Source organism: Empidonax traillii, unplaced genomic scaffold, assembly GCF_003031625.1.
Source record: "Empidonax traillii isolate 1590-97213 ecotype Southwest subspecies unplaced genomic scaffold, ASM303162v1 scaffold108:size1079785, whole genome shotgun sequence".
Classification (NCBI taxonomy): Eukaryota; Metazoa; Chordata; class Aves; order Passeriformes; family Tyrannidae; genus Empidonax; species Empidonax traillii.
This window is the reverse complement of record NW_020955301.1, coordinates 788,116-814,125: the sequence shown is the minus strand read 5'-3', so window position 1 is coordinate 814,125 and position 26,010 is coordinate 788,116. Positions and strand designations below refer to the sequence as shown.

General features: G+C 41.0%; 2 protein-coding genes across 3 annotated transcripts; both read right to left on the bottom strand.

Moving 5' to 3' along the window:
• Positions 1 to 1,119: 1,119 nt before the first annotated feature.
• On the bottom strand, positions 1,120 to 23,804 carry GTF2H2 (general transcription factor IIH subunit 2). 2 transcript variants are annotated; one of them, XM_027882626.1, is made up of 16 exons: positions 23,800 to 23,804; positions 12,011 to 12,066; positions 11,836 to 11,913; positions 10,884 to 10,920; positions 10,200 to 10,286; positions 9,317 to 9,367; positions 8,805 to 8,859; positions 7,911 to 8,016; positions 6,856 to 6,946; positions 6,611 to 6,698; positions 5,944 to 6,051; positions 4,930 to 4,993; positions 3,952 to 4,055; positions 2,021 to 2,123; positions 1,708 to 1,747; positions 1,120 to 1,311 (listed from the first exon to the last, which is right to left on the bottom strand). In XM_027882626.1, the coding sequence occupies exons 2-16, from the start codon at positions 12,064 to 12,066 to the stop codon at positions 1,192 to 1,194; spliced, it is 1,188 nt and encodes a 395-aa protein (XP_027738427.1). In that variant the 5' UTR covers positions 23,800 to 23,804; the 3' UTR covers positions 1,120 to 1,191. The 2 variants fall into 2 exon arrangements, with proteins under 2 accessions (XP_027738427.1, XP_027738426.1); XM_027882625.1 differs by lacking the exon at positions 23,800 to 23,804 and having other exon boundaries at positions 12,011 to 12,140.
• On the bottom strand, positions 16,082 to 24,062 carry MARVELD2 (MARVEL domain containing 2). The gene is made up of 6 exons (XM_027882602.1): positions 22,980 to 24,062; positions 21,403 to 21,435; positions 19,815 to 19,951; positions 18,778 to 18,949; positions 18,310 to 18,360; positions 16,082 to 17,377 (listed from the first exon to the last, which is right to left on the bottom strand). The coding sequence occupies exons 1-6, from the start codon at positions 24,060 to 24,062 to the stop codon at positions 17,261 to 17,263; spliced, it is 1,593 nt and encodes a 530-aa protein (XP_027738403.1). The 3' UTR covers positions 16,082 to 17,260.
• Between the last annotated feature and the right edge of the window lie 1,948 nt (positions 24,063 to 26,010).

The window sequence follows — 26,010 nt, the reverse complement described above, 5'->3', positions numbered from 1 at the left end:
TTTTCCTATTTAACAGACTTGAAAACTGCCTGTGAGAACTGAAATGTAGCATGTATTGTTTGTACGTGGTGAGCATGAAAAAATGGAGCTAACTTAAGGTAGAAGTTTGATTTTTTTGCTTGTTTGCAGTTTTAAGATCCAGTGGTTATACTGCCATTTCTAATCTGACCACAAAGCTCGCCATTAGAAAAATTAAGTCATATTTCACATCCAGAGTAACTCAGCCACTGGTGTATTTACAATCAAAAGATGACGAGAAAACCAGGTGTGACCTACTGCTGCAGACACTGCACCTGTAACCTCTTCCTGAGGTGTAGCACATGACGAGAGTCTTTTGATGTTCAGGTAAGACCACACACTTCCCCTTCTCCACCCACCTTACCATCGGTCGCTCTGGGGGTTTAGCCCAGGAGAGAAGATGATGTGCAGTCCTGTCAACTCACTGTAGCCTCAGAACCAACAGCATCTCTATCTTCAGTACTGAGCCCATCAAACAATCGTTTGTACAAACCCACGCCTTTCCCCTTCACAAGTTCCTTGGCTTTCAGCAACCTTACCTCCTACAAGGAAGTGAAACCACCCAACTGCGAACACAGCGGTAATAGAATTCAGTTAGCTTTGAGTTTCACCATTAAAACCTAAACTATGTTTTCAGCACATTTGTAACAGCTGTATTTGAGCTGTCTTACTGAAGGCCGAGGTGAATACCAACAATACTTGAAATTAATATATGAAATATCTAATTATTGCTCAAAAACTTCTTTGTTGAATCCTTGCAAAAGAATATTTTGCTCTGTAGAACTCCACCATCCACCAAAAGCAAAAGCTTGTTAACAACAGATATGTGAAGCATACTTTCAGGGCTTCTTTTTGAACAAATAATGAAACAAAAGTGAATCACCACATTATCATAAAAACCAGTTTTATCACTTTCACATTTAAAAATATACACATTACCCATAATAACAGCTGGAAAAAGCCAGAGCTTTTTAGACAAGGACAGAGAAAATAGACAGAGGTAATTTAAGAATATATTAAAAGTAATAAAATCATTAAAACATTATGATGCCACTGTTTGTCTCTCTTTAACCATCTTATTCTGAGATGTGTCAGTTAAAATGATGGCTGAATAAACAAAATTTAATTAATGCAAGACTGACATAAATACAACAATTTCTCAAAGATATGGTATCATACAGATATGGGTGCAGGATGCTCGTGAATACAGCCAGGGCAGCAGTGCAGAGAATCGTGGACAAACAGGTCACATTCCACACAAAATGCATTCTGACACACTTTACAGACGTAAACCTGTGTGGAAAGGATAGAAAAACAAGTCAAAATAGAAAAAAAAAAAATCACCATCATAGTACTGCAGTAGGGCAACAGTTGTGCCATGAAAACATGTTGTTGACATCACTGAAACTCTGGAACACTGAAAGTTTCTAACAGCAAGTATATCCACAGGGCTGAGCTTCCAAATGGCGAAGAGTGGAAACTTCTTCATTCAGATTCCTAGGAAATCCCTTCCCACACTTTTATAGACTCTGCAGTCTAAAAACCATGGCTCTTCAACACAGAACACTAGTTAACCATGACATAAACTTCCACAAACATTTTTCTGGTCTTAAGACAACTATACTAAAGGATCATCTCTACTTATCACACCCCTCAATGCAAATTCCAAAGCAGGCTCAACATACTTACATTTTGGTCTTTCATTTCTGCGTGGCAGCCTTGACAATACCTGAAAGCAAAAGTGTATTATTTTAACTGAAAAAAAAAAACAATCAGTGTTTAAAAAAATGTTAAACATAGTAACAATTCATGGCAATTATTTCAGCTATTCAACTGAACTCAGATAACTGTTCATGGGAACTACAAATATTTCTTAATGCCAGAGGTGCCCAAAACCACACAAACATTGAGTGTCTCCATCAGCAAAGAAGCTGCTGCCAGCTATTCTTACTTTGGCGAAAAAAAAAAAAATACAGAATTCACATAAATATGATTTGCATACCGTTCCCCCTTGTATTCTTCCAGTGGAACTTCCTGGAATGCATCCAAAGGAAACAAGTGATGGTACGACCGAGCCAGGTGAGGTGCCGACACCAGTGTAAGACCTGTAAATAAAGTGACATCAAAATTATTACAAAGGAAGACTTACTGAAAAGCTTTTCTGTATAAAATACAGTCAAAAGGAAAAAAAAAAATATTTGAAATTACCCAGTGGTTCAGAGCTTTCAGGAATTCAAAAAATTACTTGTTCCGTTAGCTTCTATAAGCCAAAGCTGTAATCCTTTCCAGCTTTAAATCCTAATATAATAAACAAGCAAATTGCTCAGATTTCTACTGAAAACATTTAACTCTGTCTTTAGAAGTACATTTAAAATGCACAGTGGTATGAAGCTCCTCTTTGGCAACGAGGGTTCTGCTGTATCACACACCAGTTAAAATGCTCTGCTGCAGCCTCCTGTAATACTGCCAAAACCAAGCCATAGCCCTGCTTCGGCTAACATAGGTCTGCTGGTTTTAGCAGTTAATTTTATTCACACTAACAAGTAAATGGCTGTGTTTTGGGATTTGTTCTGGGAACAGGGTTGTTTTCCTTGCTGGTAAGCAGTGCTGACACAGAGCCAAGGCCCCTTCTGCTTCTCACCCCACCAGTGAGTAGGATTGGGGGTGCACAAGGAGTTGGGAGGGGAAACAGCCAGGACACCAATCAGTGCCCCAGCTAAAGAAAGGGATATCCCACACCATATGGCATCAAACTAACCCTATAAAGGTGGGTGGAGGCGGAAGGGGAAGAACGTTCAGAATGATGGTGTTTATCTGCTCCCCTCACTGTTACACATGATGGAGCCCTGCTTCCCTGGAGATTCTGCCAGTGGGAAGTGGTAAATTACTTACTTGCTTGGCTTGGCTTGCACGTACAGCTTTTCCTGTATATATTACACTGTCCTATCTCAACCCATGATTTTCAATTCCCTCCCCCTACCCCACCAGGCAGGGGGGAAGGAGTGAGTGGTTGTGTGGGGCTGAGTTGCCAGCCGGGGTCAGACCACGAGAACAGGTTAGCTGGGGCATGGGATGGCACAAATGTCTCCATCACTCACTCACATGCACTGTGAGCATCTGAGCTCTTGTTCTGCTGATCCCTGCAGCTGTGGAGAATCCACTGCTGGTACACAAGATTTCTCTTTTACGCTACTCCCTTGCTGGAACCAAACTCACGTTTGTATGAAAAACTTGAAATTAACTAGGATAAAGTGGCCCAAAACTGTAATTATTTCATTCTCTTGCCAAATACACACATCCTGGTAATACCTATCACGTTTTAGTCATGTGCCTGTAGAAGCTAACAGGACAGCACTGCTCACTTTAGTATTGATACTACAAAACATGCTAATCCTCCCTCCCACCCTCACTAAGGGCAACAGGGGGAGGAATCATTGGTTGCACAGTTCATTAACATTTGCAAGGGCTTCCATTTACAACTCTACAGCCTGTCATGTGTCACTGTGCAGCCTGCCCTTGGGTTCAACTTGGAAATCTTCCATTCACATATACTCCCAGAGGAGGGAGGTCTTCTGCCTTTTTACTCCAAAGCATTCTATCTCCATGGCCTGGCATCGAGGAGTCTGGAACACTGGTGTGCCTGTCAAATCTTGATTCTTGAGAAACTACCACTCACATACGGATCACCCTTCTTCCCTGCTTTGTTTTAAGGCTTTTAGTTTATAACATTATACCAGGGTATAAGATACAGGTTTACAGTTGCAGGTATATCCTGAAAGTCCCTGGTATGAAGTTGGCATCCCAGGTCACAGGAATGCCAGACTCTTAAAGTAGAGCTGGTTTTTAAGTCTTAAGTATAGTTGAATTTTTCTACCCCTTAACTCTCTTACCACTAACTCCTACTTCATCCACTCACCTCTTCTTGCTACTTACCACAGATTTTGCATTCCACAGGAAGCTCACAGTATTTGGCTCTGCACTGGGGACAAAAATACCCACCCAGTGTGAGACCCGGCTCACTGTTGTTTTCCAATTGCCTACAGCAGAAAGAAACAATTCAGTACCTAAGAGATAACACCATACTACTACATAACTACAAATATTACATAGTTTTCCAAGCAAATAATTTAAAGTTTCAGTAGACCGCATGCAACGGTTCCAGGTGTGTCAGAAAGCAACTGACATGACCATAAGACATCAGCAACCAAATTTTCTCACAAGAACAGAACACAGACCAAATTTTCTCACATAAAGGCACCAATGTATCTTTAAAAAATAAAGTTACGAGTGACAACTGCATTGCTATTTCTATTTTGGCACAAAAATATTCTGTATTGACTATAAGACGCATGTTAGTGTACTTATTCTTTCAAATAGCAGACACTGTTTCCTTCTGAGAATTCAGACCTATATCAGCCCTGAAAACTATGATTCTTTTTATTAAGAAGAGCTCAGGTACAGTAAACAAAAGGCCTCTATTTTAAGCTTCCCTTTACAGTTACATAGGAAATAGATTAAAGATACTTTATTCAGATAATACCCTTCATCCTAATAATTATATTTTATAATGATAATACCTAAATCAAGAACTGCACATAAAATTGGCAGTAATTACTTTAATAGCTTTTAGCACCTTTGTATCCTAATCATTGTACAACACAAATAAGCACCATTTATCATTTTCCAAAAAATTTAAATGCAAAGTTTAAAAAGCATATTTAACAGAGGTTACTATGGTCACATACAGGATGAGCAAATGAAAATAAAATATCTGCTGAGAAGTCACAAGACATTGCTTGCTATTTTTTCATGTTATTTTGAAATATTTTCACTGTAAGGCAGATTTTCTAAATGTGACTAATTGACATTGAATTCTTATCAGTTCACTGAATTCTAATTAACTCTACTTACACCATGCTAAAGGAAGGCTTTGCATCCTGATCAGATAGGGAAGCAATAGTATGCTGAGGAAAACCTGAAGAGGAAAACATATTATTATTACATATTAACAATTTTACACATGCAAGTAATGTGTCAGTTTCATACTTCAGTGGAGAAGTTCAAAGACTATTCTAAATATTTAGGCATATGTCCTTCTTGTTTTTTTTCTTATTACAGTAGAAATAACACACTCTTACTAGGTACCAAATTCTTCCAAGTGCAGTATGTGACAGATGAGACTACAGCATTTTCTGGAGACTGTAATAGGAACCTTTCTTTCTACCACTTATTTTTTACAGATCATGACAAATGGACAGTTGGTTCTCCCAACAGCTCCTCAGGCTTTACCTATAACAAGTAAACCTCTTCAGTATTTATATCTACACATAAAAATACATACATCCCTCTCTGTGAAAGAGGTGGATCAAAGTCAGAACTCAGTGCTCTACTTTGTGGCATTATAGGTCCTATTTTGGTTTAACTTCAAGCTTACATTTATTGAGAAACACACTGGGAGAAAAGAAGGTACCTAATCTACTTGCTGAATGAACATCACAATAGTGCTTCTCACAAATTTGCACTACATGGCTAAACATATGGCTCTTACAATCAATTAATAGTTATAATAGTTGCCTTCTGCTGGGAAAAAACAGGGAGGAACAAAACAGTTTTTCATCCTTCATTTCTAAGTAGCACATTTATAACAATTATTCTACAAGCAATATCATTCCACTTTATTATTTCCGACTGCTGTTGAGTAATTTCTCTGATTTTTTAGTTTTATTTAACACTGACTACTTTGCAGGAACAACATCAAGAAAACTTGTATTTATTTAGCAAAATGCAAGCAAAAATTAAAAAAAAAACCACAACAGTTGCACAATGTCTTTATTAAGCTTCTTAATATTTATAAGGCTTTAACACAGAAGATGCAAAGAAATAGAGCAGACCTTGTGGTCAGAGTTTAACAAAACTGTACCATACCCATTCGAATGAGGGAGCACTCAGAACTCGAACTGGCAGGTGGAGGACTAACATGATGCATCAGCAGTTCCTTATAATGACTTTCATCTAAAATCACGTGGTATGTTCCTGTCACAAAGAAATAAATGCCTCATTCCCAGGTTATGAGCAGATGAGAATACAAACATATACTCCAAATGTCAGGAAACAAATTAAGGAGAAGAAATAATTTATCAAAACCTGTTCCTCGAAAATAGCCTTGTTAATGCTACTGAAACTGAGAAGTTTTAAATTTGGTAACATCAGAATGTTAAATTGCATATGAAGGCCCATTGCTTTTTTCCCAACATTACACTGTAGTAATGATATTATAAAAGTTACCACTGCAGCAATTAATATCAACATGTTACATTGCCTAAGTTCCACATCACATAACTTATTATGGAACAGCAGTTTTGAAAATACATCTATTTCTTCCCTCTAGAGCTGCAGCTACCAGCTCATAATAATTTCACTTACTACTGTATATTTCATAGATTTGGGAAACCCTTTAATTTTCTGTCAGCACAATGGAAAACATTCATCCTTAAATACCAAAATGCATTTAATGAATTTATAAAGCAATAGTTACTTAATTTTGATTTTAAACCCGTGTTAGTAATATAACTACTGAACTTCAGATACATACCACCGGTTTCTCGGGCAAGTACTGTACAGACTCGAACTTCAGCACTTAGGCCGATGACAGATACTCTGATCTTAAATGCTTTTAAACACTTCAAATAGAAAAAGAAAGCATACTCAAATTCATGTGCAGAACAAAAATGAGTAAAAAGTCTTAAATGAAAATTAACTGGTGATGACACTGCAACTGCCTGTTTTTACTCTAACAGCTTAGATGTTCAATGCAGTAGTCAAACTGCAATTCTGTACCTTAATTAGATCATAGATGTTGGCTGGATCACATGTTGTCAGGCTGCTGAAGACTACCAAAATCTCTCTGCTTGTATGTCCTGGCATGTGCCTAAGGAAAGTGCATAGTTAGTTTACTGCTGCACACTAAGCTACCTATATGATAATGTCTACAAGGACTTTAATGCACCGAAGTCATAAGATGACACAACATGAAGTCCTCTACAAATTCTAATACCATCCTTTTCTGAGCACCTGAATTTCACTTTCCATAAGCCAAACCTTTCCAGTACTTAAAATAGAGTATTTGATTGTGTAGTTGTTATCTAACTGTTTGCTCTAATGAATCTCTTGTACCTTATCCACCCTCTCACAGGTAAAATTTACCTTCAAACTAGCCACACTGCAGAAAGTCTTCTGACTTCTTAAAATAAAAATCTCTAATCAGTTTATAAGTGTAAATCCATTTTCCTTAACTACTTTTGGTTCTTAGTTGCAAACTCTCTTCCAGCTAGTCATTAAAATAGTTTTTTATGACACTGACTACTAACTTTGTTCTGTCAGTGTTTCTAGCTACAACCTTTTGTTCAGTCTTCCAAACTGAGATACATCTCAACACCTCACACAGCAAAAAAATGTTTTAAATCTATCCTATATGAAAATTTATCTTTCTAAAGAATGCCAGAACTCCCACAAGACTACTGTGACTCAGTGGTGCTTCTTACCCTGTTCTCTTATCATGAACCCCCAACTCTAACCTCTCCCATACCTCAGCCCTCCAGTAAAAAATAATTATGTCTTTCATTACAAAATCTACATACAATCATCCACTTGGTTTCAAAATGCTGTTGCATTTTATGAGCAGCAAACCTCTAAATACCAGCTTCTTGTGATAGAAAATCAAATTCTGCACTACCAGCATATTTAACTTTTTAACAATTTGTATTGTAAGATAACATAACTAAAAACTCAAGTCAACATGATGCAAGATGCTCCTCAGAAAAATATTCTGTCTCTGCCTCTCATAAAATTCACAATCACAAAGAAAATAAAAAAACCTCCATGTAAATACTAACTTTAAAGTCTGCATGGCCAAATTTAGGGAATTATATAGAGAAGGCTCTCCACTGCAGTTCATATCCACTGCTTTCTTCAGAGCAGTTACATGCTTTTTTGAGTTTCCTGTAAGTGAAAAAAAAAAACCAAAACCAATCAATTCAACTGACACAACAAGTAAAAAAACTGAAACATTTAACTACATATGTAATGAAGTGTACAACAAGTTTTCAATTTGTGACAAAAAACTGTCTATACTTTTGGTTAGAAAATGATGTGCCAATCAGAATGCAGAAAACTATAAAACAATGTATTAACAGAAAGACAGTTACTCTATGGGCATCCAGTTGTTAGAAACTTTAAGAAGCCAACAAAATAAAATCACTGTTGTGTATCATTAAGTGGTCAACATGAATGCAAAGTGTCTCCCAAAGTGTTTTAGCAAATAAAGAGTTTAGTTTATTCTGCTATCCTCAAAGAGTTGTTCCAAGATTGCTTCATCCTCAGTTTCCTCCATAAAGTCTGCTTTATCTCTGAAGCCACAGAGATTGCTGTAACAATAGGCAGGAACCAACAAAACCTTGCTTTTAACACCTGGTCAGATCTCACAGAACACACAGGTGCCATAACATACAAAATTAACAAACACTATACGGGGAAACAAATCATATTTTATCTGTAATCTGGAAAAGACAATGACAAAAAGCACACAGTGACACTCCCAGATCAAAACAGATCAAAACAAAGACTATGATTTCAGATGACTAGCAATAATTTGTCTTTTAAAAATATGGTATCATCAATTTCAGCAGTGTATCAGGTAGAATTTTTAACATCAATGAAACAGATAAAAACATCTCCAATTAAAAAAAAAAAAAAAACAAAAAAAAAACAACCCAAACTAAACTCCCTACCTGAGAGTTCTGTCATTTTTTCAGCTCTTTTACTCTTGGTTACAATTAAGCCAATCTGGAAAAAGAAAAAAAAAATGTCAAAGCATTTCTTACCAAGTTTTAAAATTAGCTGATTTATATTTTTGCTATATTTTGCCTAATACTTCTTTATGGATCAGAATTTCTTAACCATACGAGTCCATACAAGTTTTCTCGTAAGCATAACAACAGCAGCCCAACGTGATGCAGCAGTTAATACAAACTGTATATTTCCGTACTTTTGCATAAAAAGAAATATGTGAAAATTCCAAGTGTCTGAAAAAAATATAATCAGGTCTTCTGTGTCAGAACTGGTGCTAGAATAACAAAAGAGACTGGTTCTTATTTTCACTAGTTCAGGCAGAAACAAGAGTTTCACTAGATGGGATGGGAGGGTACACATACACAGAGGACAGTTTACTAGATACTGTTAAAACACAAAATACCTTTTAAAAAAGCTTTCTATTACTTGTTTCTTGCATGGTTGTACATACCTGACTAATGGGATTTTGGTCAAAGTACTCTTCAACAAAATATTCCAGTAACTACAAAGAAAAGTTAAGACTCTTAGGAACTAATTACAGTTTCATTTCACATGCACCAAGTAGGCGATATTTGCAAAACATCTAGTATCATTAAAGAAAAAGTTGGGGAAAACAAAACAAGGGAATGAGATATTCTTCTCTATTCTTCTTTCACCCCGGCCCTTCTCCTTCATCCCATGTTACCAATGCAATGCAGATTTCATAAACCTGTCCCCCCTTTTACTTTATTCACATCATATGTTCAAGTTCCAGATTCCTGGTGGTTCATATGGAGGTTTCCAACACACCACAAGGCATCAATCTGTACAAAATCATTAAAACCCAGTATTTTGTGCTTTAGTGTTATTAGGGAAGACCATATAGTACAATATGTACACATTCAAGTCCCCCATGCCTGAAACACCAATCCAATTCAACTCCTGACTAACATCCCTTCAAATCAGAATTTATTAAAAAAAAAAAAACAAAACTGAAAGAAAAAATATAAACAATTCTAGCTGTGCAATGAAAACATGTCTGTTCTTCTTTCATCCCCTTATTATGGGCAACAATTAATTTCCACATACTTTTCATAAAGCATCTTTCCCTTATATGACCTTATAAAGTGCTTTTACTGTACAGAAGTGCATGTGCATGGCAAAATAGTGTCACACTATTCAAAACACAGGAAAATTACAGGCTAGCAACAAAAGCAAGGGGGGAAAAGCAGGGATGATAGGAAAGCTGAGGCTATGCACATAAAAAAGACTACAATTTTTCTAAATGCAAAATGCAACTGGGTTTATAGAGGAAGAGTGGCTCAGTAAGAGAACACTTCTGAGTCCAGAAATACCTTCAAAGTGCAAGTAAGTCTGTTCGGTTTTAAGTCTTGGTCCTCCATCGTTCTTGATCCATCAACAACCACATAAAGGTGACGCATCTGCATTTCCACCATAAGAGAAAATCACTCACAGAATACATCCTGAACTGAATTCTTTATCCCATTTACTTAAAAAGGCCACTACTTCCTCCCTCAAACTGGGAAAATTCAGAGTGCTGAGCAATGCAATCAAGTGAAAAAGTAACACTTTTGTCCACTTTTCCTTCAAAATGAAAAAGAAAACCCAAACCACCCCTCTTAAAAAAGGCACACTGCTCTTTTCCTCTCAAGATAAGCTGCAATACATGCATAGCTGGAACCTTCATGTTTTCATCTGAAAGTCCAGCTCAGGGCTGGACTAAAGCAACGTTGCTGTTTACAAGTTGTTTCAGTTACACCCGTTTTTCATGCGATCTCCACCGCAAAACACACCCCGTGTGCCCAACCTCTGAATTCCACCTCTGAATGCTCATGCTTCACATTCACCCTGCCATCGAGCAAAGAATGTTTAAAAAAAAAAAAACAAAAAACGGTGGGAAGCACAAGGTTTGGTCTCAAGCACGTTAGGTCAGCCAGAATGTCTTTCAGAGCAGGAACACCACCTCTAGTCCAGTAGCTCTGGACCGAGGACAGAAGAGGGTGAAGATACCAACATACCATTCCCAGTCGAACTTGTCCATGGTGTTCATAGAGTCTATCAAAACACAGAAGGATTTAAGTAAGATGCAAATGAACAAATGGCCCCTAAAACAAAAGCCCAAAACAAATCTTGAACTAGACTTCTGCCAAATATGCAGCAGTAACAAACTGCAGACGCTTATTTACACTGACAAATCCCACAACTCAACCGCAGACTTCTAGACTCTCAGAAAACAAATAAAAACTATTTCTTAATACGAGGTTTAATGAAGCTCTAAAATTTTATCCAAATTTGAATGTTTTAACATAACTTGAAAGCAAAAGTTGGATTTTTTTTTTTTCTGGAAATTTTTCTGAAATTTGAAATAGAAATCTGGTGCCATGATACCAAACCCCAGCTTCTGTTGTGACAGGGAAAGGGGCAACGTTTTTAACTAAAGCAGAGAGGGTTTGTATTAGATATAAAGATGTTTTTGTGATGGGGGTGGTGAGGCACTGGCACAGGGTGCCCACAGAAGCTGTGAAGTTGTAGATGCCTCGTACCTGGAAGCTTTTAAGACCAGGTTGGATGTGGCACTGAGCAGCCCGGTCTAGGGGGAGGTGTCCCTGCCCCGTGGCAGGTAGGTTGGTACTGGAGGAACTTTGAGGTCCTTTCCAACCCAAGCCATTCCAAGATTCTACGATTTGCACGTTAAAAAAAAAAAAATGCTGGAGGATTTCTCTAAGCTGCCCAGATTGCGACTGCAGTGCTCTGCACCGTGCTCCATCACACCAAGACCTGCAGCTTGCATAAACCTGGGGCATCCAACCTGCATACACTCGGTGCTTACAGTTAAAAGTTTTGAAATTTTACAATTTCTTACAGTGCAATAAGAAGCAAGCAGGAAGCATGAAGGGGTAAGGACACAAAACCCCACTCTCAGGATGATCAACCAAGGGCTATCTGCGAGCCTGTGGCCACGCAAAGTACCTTTTCCTCTTCGCCTTGAACAGAATGTCATCGATGGTTGCTTTCAACGACCCGGATTCGTCTTCTTTAAGAATTTCCCTACGCAGAGCAGAGTGTTAGCGAGCGGAAGGGAGATTTTTTTTCTCTCCCCTTTCGCCAGAAAGAAGGTGAGGGAGGGGAACGGGGAAGAACACACCATGTCCTTTCGTAGCCTCCTTCCCAGCGCTTGGTCCGCTCGGGTTCGTCATCCATCTCCGCGGGAGGCTGGGGCGGCTCGGCGGGCCTGACGGGAGACGAAGGGGGCTCGGGGAGGGCTGAGGGGAGACGGAGGGGACACTGAGGGGGTGCTGAGGGGAGATGAGGGGTGCAGAGAGCACTCAGGGCAGCCGCGACCGCCGCCAGGCCCCGCCGCCCCGGGCACGCCCGCCCCTCCTTCGCCTCGGTGCGCCGCCAAACCCTCCCGGCCGCCGCCCGGGCCGCGCAGCCACCGTTCCGGGCCCGCTCCCTCGCGTTTGGTGTTAACGCGTTTTATGTTTTGCATCCGCCTAAAATAACTCCGAGCGTCCGTCTGGTGTCACCGAGGGTTCCCATTTCGTAAGCGTCGCTGTGAGGGCTGAGTCAGAGCCAGCGGAGCTAACTAAGCGCTGGCTTCTCCGAAGAGCAAGCCGAAACTCCGGGGATGCGGTGGAAGCGCTCCAAGGCCGGGTTTCAGCTCTTCAATTACAGGAAAGGTGCCGAGCATCCGTGTCCAAGGGGGCTCACAGGGGGTACGTCACTCTGCACCCAAGTAAGACAATAAACGAGGAAGAAAACGTGTAAACAGCAGTAACACTTCCTGAAACGGGAGCAGGGAAAAAACTTGCCACTTCTGCTGCAAGCCTGTTGGGCTTGTATGGAGGAAATTACAAGGGAAAGAGAAGTGAAATTAGTTTGCTTTCAGTTAAACCATGGCTGGGGAAAATCTGGAGTTTTTTAAAGGAAAGCTATCTGCTGAAGACAGGAAAAAGGGGAATATTTTAGTTTGAGAAGCCAGGATTTGTTTCTTGGAACTGAAATAGCTGTAGTTTGATCTACTCCCATTAGTACACATGCCATCCTTTCTTTAGGAGGAAAAAGTCCAAATTATAAAACGGTGAAAAGGAAAATTGCTGCAATCTGACAATTTTAATAGGAGAGAAATGAGACTTCTTTCAGAACAGGGATATTTTTTTATTGTCAAGGCCAAGAATTTCAATACTGGACTGGAACACAGGATATAAAATAATTTTGTAGATTATGATTGTCCAAGTGCTAGAAATTCCATCACAATTTTGAGATTTACAAACTAAATACTGGATACCTCCTTTTAGAATTTCAAATCAATTAGGTTTTTCATTGCCGTGAGTATGCTGTCATGGAAGCTAGTCCAGCTATTGTGCTATACAAACTTCTGGGTACATTTGTTAGGCACTGCTTTATCTGGCCTGAAAAAATGTACAGTTTGATAAAAAGTATGCAGATGTTGCCACAAGTTACCTTGATCAAGGATACCCAGCTGTTTACTAAGACAAAAAGGAAAAACCGACAAACAAACAAAAAGGTCTCCAGTTTGGAAACTATTACATTTATTCCTAGAAACTGTAAGTCTCTTGGGTAATTTGCTTTGTAGATCTGTGGAGACAGGGAAGCATTTTGTAAGAATAAAGCTTCTTATTACACACAGGGTCTGAGGATAATTGGAAGCAGGAATCTGAGGCTGTAATTAGAAGGAGGCACTACCTGCCCATGGATGTAGGACAGTATTACTTGATAAGATTCAAATACATGTTAACGACACCTTCTGCAAAAATCCAGTCACACAAGTAAGACCACATGGACTGTTAACATGCCTATGCAAAAATGAAGAGTTGAGCCCAGAGACTCTGCATGAATAGACTGAGGTGATAATCACTTATTAACTTCAGCTTTGTCAGGAGTACACATTCTATTCTTTCAGGATATCAACAGACCACTTGCCCTGATAGCTCTGATGGTAACTAATTTTTAATTTCCTCCTAATTTTTGTCTTGCTCCAACTTGCTTCATCTGCCAGCCATTTATTCTTATTTCGTTAATCTCAATTTCTTTGATAGATGAAAATGTTTGTTACACTAATAATTCTCCTGTGGCATGTTTACAGCATTGTTGACAACTGACGGGCTGAGAGTGTGCAGAGAAAAAACTCTAGGCCAGTTTAGTGTGTAAGATAAGATAAAAAGAGCAGGTCCTTTAATCAAGCCCTCAGGCCCAGGGGAATACACGCAACACGCTCACACACAGGCAGTGGTTCTATGGTTTTATAATAAGGTCCATCCAATCCCAGATTTATCCATCCCCTGGTTCTGCCCAGTTCTGCTCCCTGACACACCCCTTTCGGAACTGGGTCTGGGGTCTCTAGGACCCCTTCTTCCTCATCTTCATCTTCTTCACAGCACGTACAGTCCTTGGAGCTCCTCCAAAGTTCGGGGCTTGAAAGTCGCTTTGTCTGTTGCGATATCTTTTTGTTCAGGCCCAGGGTGCAATGTTCTTAAACAGAGGGTGTTTTCTACAGTTCTACCTTGAAAAGAAGTCTAAACATGCTAAAGGAATTTGGAAAGTTTTATATAAAATGGGGTAATAGGGTTGGGTACTTGTAAACTACTGTGCTAAAGGGTAAGGAATTATACAGCTACATTTAAATCTACATTCACTGTACATCTACTTCTGTAATGGACAAAAAGCTAAAATAAAATCCGAGAAGCTCTGAGGCATCACAAGAAAGACCTTTTTCAGTCCTCCATTGATAGGTTAGAGCAAAACTAGCTGATTGTATGCATCAAAAGTGCCTTAACAGTCCTGAGGCCCCTAAGAGATACAGGACTAAGCAAGTAACTTACTGTAACTTAAATGGTTGCAACATGTTGCCCTGCTGAAACTTAAGGACGCCCTGCATGCCTTGGGATGGTAACCTGGGAAGTCCACTGCCAAGGTAAATAAATGCCTTCTCGTGAGGCTCCATGCTCAGCAAGCCCACTGCCATGCATTGCACCGATCCTGCTTGGAACCCAAAAGCAGTCAGAAACGAGTATTTCTCTCCCCAGCTTCTCTCTCCCAACTTTTGGAAAATCCCCTTGGCCACAAGGGTGGCATCTTTCTAGGAAACATGGACCACACCCAGTAACATAGCTATCCACATAACAGCTATCTCCACTTGGTTTATTCCCATGGTCCAGCCACAGGCATGGTGTTCCGTTTTTCCAGCTCCTTTGCTGGAAACTTTGCAGGAAAGGGGAAGCACAGTGGTTCTTCACAAGTTATGGAGACACTGCTGAGGGACCAGGAGCCAGTTCCTCAAGGACTGAAGCTCAAGACCACCGTCAAAGAGAGCCTGGGGCTGGATGTCAGTGTCCTATGGAAGGAAGACCTATTAAGGGTGCAGACCATAAATCTTCCAAAGAAAACACCAGTCAGCTTATTTTTAGCACTTTATGAACACCAGCTGATCCTTAAAGTTGCATTCATCTTCTTCTGTAACTGATGCAATGCCCACAACTCTCACTGAGAAAAGGAAGAGAAAACTGGACGTATAGTGAGAGGTCATTTATTTAGATTTTGGGGATTTGGACAAGTACCTCTCTTACAAAGAACAGTTTAACAAGTATACAGCGCAGCAGGTATAAGCACTTGGCCCATCTCCTTTATAAAGTAGAGAGATTTCCTGTTTGAAATTAATACAAATTAATACAGAACCAGAGAGAGAGGCATCTGAATAGAGAGGGGGAACAAGGCTGTCATCTGATTATAGACTGATGAAGAAGTCGAGGCACCTTCGAGGTAGATGGGACTGAAGCTTTTCAGATGAGGAGGTGCCAAGTTTTCCAGTTCTCTCAGTGTTCCTATGGTGTTTTGTGCTATTTACTTCATCCACCAAAATTCTAGGAATTAAGTGGCTGCTAAAATTGGAATGTCAGCTTCATAAGTATAAAGGTGGGTGTGTGGCCATCAGGATTGCAGTGTGAATGACAAGGGCTGAGAAGTCAGAAGGGGTTTAACTGTCAGAGTGAGGTATGTTAACAGAAGTGAAGGACAGAGGTAGTACTACCATGACCATTCTGAACTGGAAACAGCTTTCCTGATGTCTTTCCTTTAAATTAAGGCAGAATTTTAAAACTTTCTTTTAAAGAAAAAACAATCACTAATAAAAATTTGCAATAACCTTAATCAGAGTAGCTTTTTCTAACAAAATGTCTTTGTAAGCAATAGAGTAATATGGATGGTTTTTTTATATTAAAATATATTTCAGAACAGACAAATTCAGGTTGTAAAAAACTGTACAAAGAAACTACCAATGCTTCTAACAATTTTAGTACATAAAAATAATTAACAAAGATGTGAAAAAGGATACAAAGTTTACTGGCTTATGAAAACATCTGCACATACAAACCTATCCCCATGATAATATCCCCAAGAAAATATAAAAATATATATTGAATTTATGCCAATATGCTCTGCAAAGAATGTTTGTTAATACATTTTATCTGGCCTTAAAAATGATACTAACAGTTTATTCTTTGAATTAATTAATTTGGCGTAACTCTCTGAATGCCAAGTTCACGGACATCTGCTGCCTAGACAGGATGTCCTGTTACTTGCTAATGAAGAATAAAGTGTTTTGCCTTTAAACACCTGTACTCATCCTTGCATGACCCAGAAAAGGCACGCAGAGCATAATGACCTACAGCAACACTAATGGAACATTAATGTGACTCTCATCCTGTACCTCTATTCCTTTAAGGCCATGTATAAATTTGTGGCATTATCTCTAAAGAGGGGAATAAAAAAAAACAAACCCAAGTACCCCTCCCCCCGTTGCTTAAATAGGAAATTATTTTTCATCTCTTGGGTGAAATTCAACACAATTTCTGGCACACAGCACAGCATTTGGAAATACAATACAAAAATTCTTATTAAACTAGCTTCTGAATGGCCAGAATTATTCAGTATGATTAAACACTCCATCAAAATCCAGACAGAAAGAATAGCTCAAGTCTTCCTGATATCATTAAATGTCACTTCTAAATAGAATCTGAAATTGTTAACAGCATTTCTATGCAAAATTTCCACACGGTATTTAGAACTGCTTTCTCTGGTGTACTTGGCAAGTTTGCAAATACAGTATTTTCAAATAAAGCATCCATATTAAGAGGCCAGGATTTCCACTAATGAAAGCAGAAATGTTAGCAGAGGTTTTCTTAAGTTATCTGATAACTTCAATTACATTGATTTAAAATTGGATCTTCATACAAAACCTACCAGTAATGTACAACATCTAAGTAAGTGACAGAATGATTAACTAATCCCCGTAGGTGTACTGTTGTGGGAGTAAATAAATAGGTTAAAATATGGATAACAATTTTAAAAACAGAAAATAGTATCCATGAAGGCATAGCTAAGTTTCTACATTCCAGTTCATAACTTTATCATAGTCCTGAATTCGTTGTTTTATGTGAGAAAGCTTATTCTTTAGATATTCACAACGCTCCTTTTTCTCCAGAAATGCAGGATCCTGCCAAAAATATAAAAACCTTTACATTAATATATAAGGTTTTAATATTCTTCTAAGAATAGTCTATTATCAATTATGTTCTTGACAGAGGACAGTATATAAATTGTCTCCAAAATCACTTTTTTTTTTCCCCTGGACACAATTTTTTATGTCCTGCTTCCCCTTCCTTCATGAAAGGCTAGAAAAAGATGTTCTGCTTTTATATGCTGTAGTTACTTAGTAAACAGAGAAGTTTTAAAACAGAAATCTGCAAATATAAATCTCATCCTACTAAATACTTTAGATTTTATAGGTGTGCTGTAGAAAGTGCAATAAATCCCCTCCACCTTCCCAAAGCTATGAGGTTTAACTAACATGGGCACAAACTTTGAATTCCATGGAGGAAGAAAAATGGTATTTGTAATGTATTATGTTTTTAATGGAACACAAATACACATTTGCTCTCTGCTGTTAAAAATGACAAAAGAGAAACCTCTGGGATTACACTGAAAATTACTTTTTGCCTCAAAAAATACAAAACTACTTTTCTAGGGTAAGATTATGTTTTCTGTTATTATCTGTTGGCTGTGTCACTCAGTGAATATCAATGAATCCCAAATGGATCCCAAAAATAACTAGTCTGCTGAGTGCAAAATACTAAGAGATGAAACATACTCTCAGAAGATGAAAATGCTAAACTGTTTGCTTGTGGTTTAGTTTTTTCTTCCACATCTGGCTTCTGGAATCACTATTCTCAAAACAGGTTGTTGGTAGGAGTGTGTGAGTTGTGTCCTAACTTTGTCAGAGTTTTAGAAGAGAAAATACACATTGCCCTGATGTATCTACAGATACCCTGAGCTACTGAATTGTGCCTAGTGTCCAAACTGTTGGCTATTTACATTCTCTTTGCTATTAATTAGATTCACTAGCAGTGTAAATCTAAAAATACTTACATTTTTTTTCTTCTTGTATTCCTGCAGAACTTTTGATATCCTTTCCTGTTCCTAATGAGAGACCACAGATTTTTAAACACTTTGAGTATGCTCCATATCTTCATGTAATACTCATCAAAGGCAAGATTCTCATTTTATCAACACATTATAGTTGTAACATTTCAGTTGTAAATCTTGTATTTGAGAAATAGTGGAAGTACATTAATTGTGATTCACTCAAATGTAAAAGCTACTTGTATGAGACAAACAAATAAAAAAACCCAGAGAAACAGGTATATGTCTTAACTACACCTTGGTGTTCTTAACTAATGATCAGACAGGATGTCACATATATGGGAAAACTTTTTCTACCACCAGGTCGCAGCCAGCCCTACAAAACAGTGTATCCTAGCTAAAGACAGTCAAAAACTACCAAATAATACCACCTAATACCACTGTTTTCTGTGAGCCCATTTCACAGGTACTTACATATATGCTTTCAGGATGGTGGGGGAGCTGTTTCAGCAACGCATCCAGCTCATCAAACTTTTTTAATACAGCGTGAACTTCCACAGACAGTTCTTTATACTCAGCAAACTGATCATTGAACACTGCTTTGTACCGATCTCTCATTTCATTTGTTTGAATTACTGGGTATTTCCTTAAAATAAAAAAAGTTTAAAAAAAGAGTTTTCAAGGACTAGTTTTAGAGATAGGACTTTTAAACAAACACTTGGACCCTTCACCTTGACAGTGTATTTCTGTATTGTTTGCTAATCTCACAACCTGCTGAAATCTGCATGCCTGTAAAGCACTGAAATCACAGAACAGCTGAAGTTGCAAGAGACATCTGGAGGTCATCTGGTCTAACCTCCGGCTCAGTCAGGGCCACCTAGGCCAGGCTGCCCAGGACTGTGTCCAGATGGCTTTTGGTATCTCCAAGGATGGAAACTCACTCTCTCTGGGCAACCTGTGCAGACCTTCACAGTGAAAAATATTTTCCTAATATTCAGATGAAATCTCCTGGGTTTCAGTTTGTGCCCTGGTCTGTGGCAAACAGTATAAAAATTAATTTATGATCTCATAGTTTATCACAGAAAGGTCTCTCCTCTAAAAAGCAGCATGTTACAGATTTAACACTTAGGAAGTACGAGAGTAGTCAAACTACAGGAGCTAAAAAGGCAATTTCCCCATGAATTTTATTTTTTTCTATAATGTCTGTACGGTGGTCTTTTGTTCCTTCGGCAGTTACTGTACTTGCTAGATGATAACTTTCTCCTTTAACATTTGAGGTGTGCGTGGGTTTGTTTTTTCCATTAAGAGTCTTTATTTATAATTATTGGTTTGTGCCACTGATACCAGCCCCCATCCTCTCTACCTTTTAACATTAACTTAATAGAGGATCACGAGTTCCCACAGCACATGCATGGCATAGAAACCACAAGTGCATATATGAGAACTGCTGAGTGAAAAACATCATTCAAGTATTATCCACTAAGTTGGTTCACCAAAGTCAAGTCACTTACGCTAAGTAGTCTGGCATCACTATAGGTTTAGGAATGTGGCCTGCAGGTATATGACCATTAAGGAGTTCTGGTTTTCTTTCCACTGACTTGAGCTGCCTGTAACCGACTTCTTCTCTTGGGCTGTCATCATCTTCATACTGCTTTAAAAGAAAAAGAATTTGTTCTTAACGAAGTCAGTTTTACATAAACATACAATACGCAACTCATTTGGAGACAGAGATACAAGTACCTAGAAGCACTAGAAGCAAATAACAGATATTTCTTACAACCCTTATTGTAATTAGAAAATCGGTAGTGAGTTACAGTATTGTTTCTCACGCAGTAATTCTTCTTCAGTTTGTCCTAACAGCAGTACTAGTGACAGATAAATACTTCTTCAGGTTTGGAAAGATTCGTTTGCCTGTCTTAAAAATACAATTTAAGGAAGTTTCTTTGGATATCCATCTAATTTTTGAATGAACAGGAATCATTCAGTTCTCTGGACTTCCCTTTTCTCTTTGTTTCCTATTAACAGAATTACAGAATATGCCAAGCTGGAAGGGACCCACAAGGATCATTGAGTCCAACTCCTGGCCCTGCACAGAACCATCCCCAAGGTCACACCATGTGCCTGAAGTATCATCCAGACTCTCCTGGGTGTGGTGCTGTGACTGTTTCCCTAGGGAGCCTGTTCAGTGCCCAACTACCCTCTGGGTGAAAAACCCGTTTCCAATATCCAACCTAAACCTCGCCTGACACAACTCCAGGCCATTCCCTCGGGTCCTGTCACTGGTCACCACAGAGAAGAGATCAGTGCCTGCCCCTCCTCTTCCCATCATGAGGAAGTTGTAGACTTCGATGAGGTCACTCATTGGCACAGTTTATCCCTTGATCCAGAAATAGAAAACATGTGCAGTCTCATTGGAACACGTAAAAAAGGATCCTGATCTAGTACCGAACAAACAGAGAAAACAATGGTAGGAAATTCACAGCATCTATAGGAGACATTTAAGACTGAAATTAATACACCATAATTTCTCTGGGAATCGTCATGTCCTATTAAGATCCCATAGAGTCTTTGCAGCATACGCAACCACACCTTTGTGTGGCAGAACCAGTCACACTGCTGATGCTTCAAAACCAGCAAGGAGGTCTTTGGAGCAGTCTCAGAAACATAGGAAGAAGCTCAGCTCAGGAAGGACCTACTGTGCTTCCACTGGCTCTCCTGCAAATGAAGTACACAGCCAGGAAGAAAGTCTAAAACTTACCAGACATCTGACCTGCTGTTTTAGTCATGTCTGCCAAACCCAGTGCTAAATGCTACAGAACTTGTCGCCTTTTAAGAGAAGGTAAGAGCACATACAGAGGCAACCCTTGGATCTGCTATTTACAGTCTGTCTTATAACTTCGCCTTATGAGGAGTAACTCCTTTACAAGCTTCATCCGAATCTTCTACGTAGAAGAATCATGAACAAACTCAGTTAAAGAATTAAACCTAATCTCTTCCAAATCAAATAACTAAATAAACAAGTCAATCAAATCAGTCACAAGAAAAAGAATAACAATTTAGAATTACCAGTAAACAGAAAAATAAATTCCCATTTCCTACCTTCTTTTCTGGAAAAGAGGACTGTGTTTTCATCTATAAAAAAAAAAAAAATATGGAAAGGACTATGTTTTATTTTCAGCAAAAATAGTATGCAAAAGCACAGACTTCTAAAATCTTGACCTTTTCAAAATCATGCTGCTAAGAGAATTACGTTTAAGTATGAAGAAATTTACCATATGAATATTTTCAGACCCATTGCTTTAAAGACTGTTTAGGAACAGCAGAAAGAAAACAACCACCCAAACCCCAGAAGGATTTCCCAGAGCATAGCTGTAAGGAACAGCTTGCAGGAAATACTCCATCCACTTCCCAAGCTCCTTTATTATTTCACATTCCAGCCCACGATAACTCACTAACACTCTGCACCCTAATTCATTGAGTAGAAAACACAACAGTGCACGAACCAGTAGCTCAACCTGCTGCTGTTTTGCACAGCACTCTCCAATCCTAACCTCTATCATAAAAGCATTCTCTTCAGAAATATTTAGTAATGGGAGTAAAAGGACTTGGACAGTAACAGGGAAGAATGAACACCTGCTGTGTAACTCCAGCAATCACCTCATTCTTGCAGGACATAAATTATAAGTTGCTTAAAAAACTTTTATGTACTTTTCAAAAGGAGGGTCGCAGCTTTATGCAAGATGGTGGACTGGGAAGCAGTGCTGAAGTGCTGCAAAAGAGTATACAGTCACAGAGCAGAGGAAATGCAACTTTAAACTCACTTTCTCCTACTAATATCATTTACATGCTGACTGCTCCTTAAGCTGGGCTTATGTAGGCCTCAAGTACATTTATTTTTATGTTATATCAAATCTTATCAATTTTTAAAGGGTTTTTTTTTTTGGTGGTGGTGTTTTCACACGAAGGAAGTTTTACACAAATTACTCTGAAATCTCTAATTAAGAGTGTTAAGTCTCTGCTACTATAGTTTATCATTAACCAGATGCATATTGAATGTTTTGTGTACGGTCAAGACCAGAAGTCAGGCAAAATACCTGCCCTGAAAAAGATAAGGCTGACGGAAATGTGACACACCGAAATCTAGCCCACTCTGTTATTATTTTCTGGTAACTATTGTAACGAAGGATGGAAAAAAAGTAGCTTGGAGTTTCGTTTGCAAAGTAAAAAGTATTTGGCTTTCTTACACTTTCACCCTAGCACTTGATGCACTGAAAGCACAGTTTTAAAATAAATACTAGGTGGCTTTAAGCCTAACCCTGCCGAACAGATGAACAAGCACATTGTTCATTTCTTCCTTTGTTTGGAAAATACACACCAGGAAGTAGTTCATCAGCTGACTCAGGAAGAGAGCCCAGTATTACAAAGAGAACAGAGCCAGGGTGAACTATTAAAAAAATAATAAATAAAATGTCCAGGAACTTGGGTCTGACATCTTAAAAGGTCTTTGATCTAGCAGTCTCAAATAATGTAAGACTGGTTAAAATTCACCCTCAAGGCTATGGACCTGCTGCGGAGAAGACACCTGATACGACTCCATCTGCGACATAGTAAAGACCTCGCAAGTGCTCCCCATCACGCTGTACCCAGTAGACATAAAATGGTAACTAACGACTTACCTCCTGTTCCATTAATTCCCTGTGCCTCCTAGCCGCTTCGTGCCTCCATAACTTTAGAGAAACCACTGCGCTAATTAGATAGATGATCACCGTGACAAACAGGAAGATGATTGCTGCAGTCTGACCTCCTTCCACACGGCAGAAAGATGCGTTTATCGGCGTCTTAAACAACTGGTAATAGCAGAGCCCACCTCGGTTGGTGTCGTTTACGTACACTATGGCAGCCGACATGTAGAGAAAGAACAAGGCCACATTGATCCCGAACTCGGTCAGAGGCCACCAGTTGGAATCAAGGAGGATAGTCCGGTAGTACATGGACATGCCCAGCACCAGCAGCACTATCGTGACAATCCACGCCATTCCCGCCACCACCAGAACGAAAGGCGTTTTGGGTCCGCTGTAGGAGTATCCGCTGTAGGCGCTGCCCGCCCCGTATCCGTAGGGCTGCGAGTACCCGAACATGTTGTACCACTCGTTGTCCTTGTGCACGTAGGCGGTAACACAGGCGAAGACGGCGGCGCCCAGCAGCAGCTCGGCCACGCCGAGGATCCTGAGCAGCCCTGCCCAGGACTTCATGTAGGCGTACCGCTGGTGGTACTCCTCCACCCGCTCGCTGTACGTCTGCCCGGTGCCGGCGCGGCGCTCCAGCGAGCCCAAGGGGTCATCGGAGGGCAGCATGGCCTCGGCCTCCTTCCGAGAGTTGTAGCTCCCGCCCGATCCCCCGTAATGGTCCCTGTAGGAGCCGGGCACCCCTTTCGCCCCCGGCTGCGGAGGGGCGGGAGTGGCCGGCGGCGAGCACTCGACCCCGTCCGAGATGTACCTGATGTCGGAGGCCGTGCTGTCCCAGCTGGAGCCGGGGTGGCGTCTCCCTTTGAAGAAGTTCTTCCACGAGTCCGGAATGAACCGCCGGACCGGCTTGAGCTCGGCCGGCCCGCTGGGGCCGGGGCTGCCCCCGGCGGGGCCGAAGGGCGGCTGCAGGGGCAGCGGGGGCGGCGGCAGCGGGGCGGCGGCGGCGGACGCGGGGCTGGCCCCGCGGGGCAGCGGGGACCGGCCGGTCCGCCCGCCCTGCGAGCTCCGCGACATGGCCGGCGCTCGGCCCGGCCTCGGGCGCTGCCCGGCCCCGCTCGGCTCACCCGACGGGAGGGACCTGCCGCGGAGTCCGAAGGGCAGCCGGCGCCGGGCGGGGCAGAGGGACGAGCCGGGCGGAGGAGACGGACGAGCAGGGAGGAGAAGACGGACGAGCCGGGCGGAGGAGAAGGGCGAGCAGGGCGGAGAGCGCCCACCGGGCGCAGCCCCTCAAACACCTGCACCGCCCCGGCGGCCTCACCTGCGGCGGCCCCACGGCCTTCGCCCGGGGAGGCGGGAGCTTCCGGGCGGGAGTGGCGGGACCGCCCCGGCTGGGAGCGACGGGAGCTTTCCCGAATTCCCGGTGCCAGCGGGGGCGCGGCCGGTGATCCCGCAGGAGGGCTGAGCGCGGGGGCCGCAGAACCACTGAATGGGGCAGGTTGGAAGGGACCACACCGGGTCATCTGGTCAGGCAGGGTCACCCCAGAGCACATGGCAAGGATTGCATCCAGACAGTTCTTGAGCATCTCCAGTGAGGAAAACTCCACAATCCCTCTGGGCAACCTGTTCCACTGCATGCTCACTCCCCCAGTAGAGAAGTTCTTTCTCATATTCAGGTGGAACTTGCAGTGCATCAGTTTCTGCCCTTTGCCTCTTGTCCTATTGCTTGGCACCACCAAGAACAGCCTGATTCCGTCCTATTCATGTGCAGCCTTCAGATACTTACAGGCATTGATGAGGTCCCCTCTCAGCCTCTTCTCAAGGCTGAACAGGCCAAACTCCCTCAACCTTTCCTCATAAGAGAAATTCTCCTGTCCCCTCATCACCTTTGTAGCTGCTCCGCTGGACCTTCTCCAGTAGTTCCTTGTCTCTTTGGTACTGAAGAGCCCAGAACTTAACACTCCAGATGTGCCTCACCAGGGCTGAGTAGAGGGACAGGACCACCTCCCTCCTGCTGGCAACACTCTTCCTAGTGCATCCCAGGATCCCGATTGGCTTGCTGGCCTCAAGAGCACACTGCTGGCTCACAGACAGCTCGTTGTCCACCAGGACCCCCAGATCCTTCTCCACAGAGCTGCTCTCCAGCAGGCCAGCCCCCAGCGTGTGCTGGTGCTCGGGCAGCACCTGACACAGAACTGGCCCGGTGACGGGAAACCACAGGGAGCCAAGCAGCCTGTTCAGACAAGCCAACACCACTGTTTCCCCATCATTTGTCAGTCAGGAGATAAGGGATAAATCCACTGTGCTGTACCATTGTCTTCCGCAGAACACGAAGTGCATTTTATGTTCACCTCAGGTACGTGCAGCTGAGTACAAAACAGCATTAATGCAGTAGCAGTTTTGCTTACATTGTTAATATGGGCTATCAAATTTTTTACATTACATTTCAGTCTCTTTTTTTCAGAATGCTTAAACTTCCAAGTAGCAATTCCTTTTTTTTTTAAGGTATAAATTTTAATAAAACCTTCAAATGCTCACAACTTATCAAGTGTGGACTCTGGAAACACACTGTACAAATGCAAAGTAAATAAAAATGTGTTAAAAAGTGACACTAGCTGCAGTCTCTTTTTAACTGTATTAGTCTTAATTTATTGTTATCTCTTTTTATAAATATGGGTAACTCTTATGTCTCAGAACAAGCCTATGACTTAATATCCAGCTCGGGTTTGAGTTAAGGGGAAGCTGAGGAAACTTGCCTTGAGGCTAATTTGGCCTTCCAGCCCCTCTACATAGCTAAAGCAGTATTTCTGTGCAGAACACGCTCTCTTTAGCAAAGCCGGTTGTAGCATAATTATCTGTTCTGGTGAGTGAAAGGCCGATATTTTGTTACACTCAATCAGTCTCTTATTCGTCTGTTTTTAATTTGTCTTCCTCCATGGTTGCTTGAGCTGCAGTGTGCAGAGGCTGAGTGCAAGGATGTTCTGCAGAGGCTGAGTGCAAGGATGTTAGTTTCCACTCCATTGGC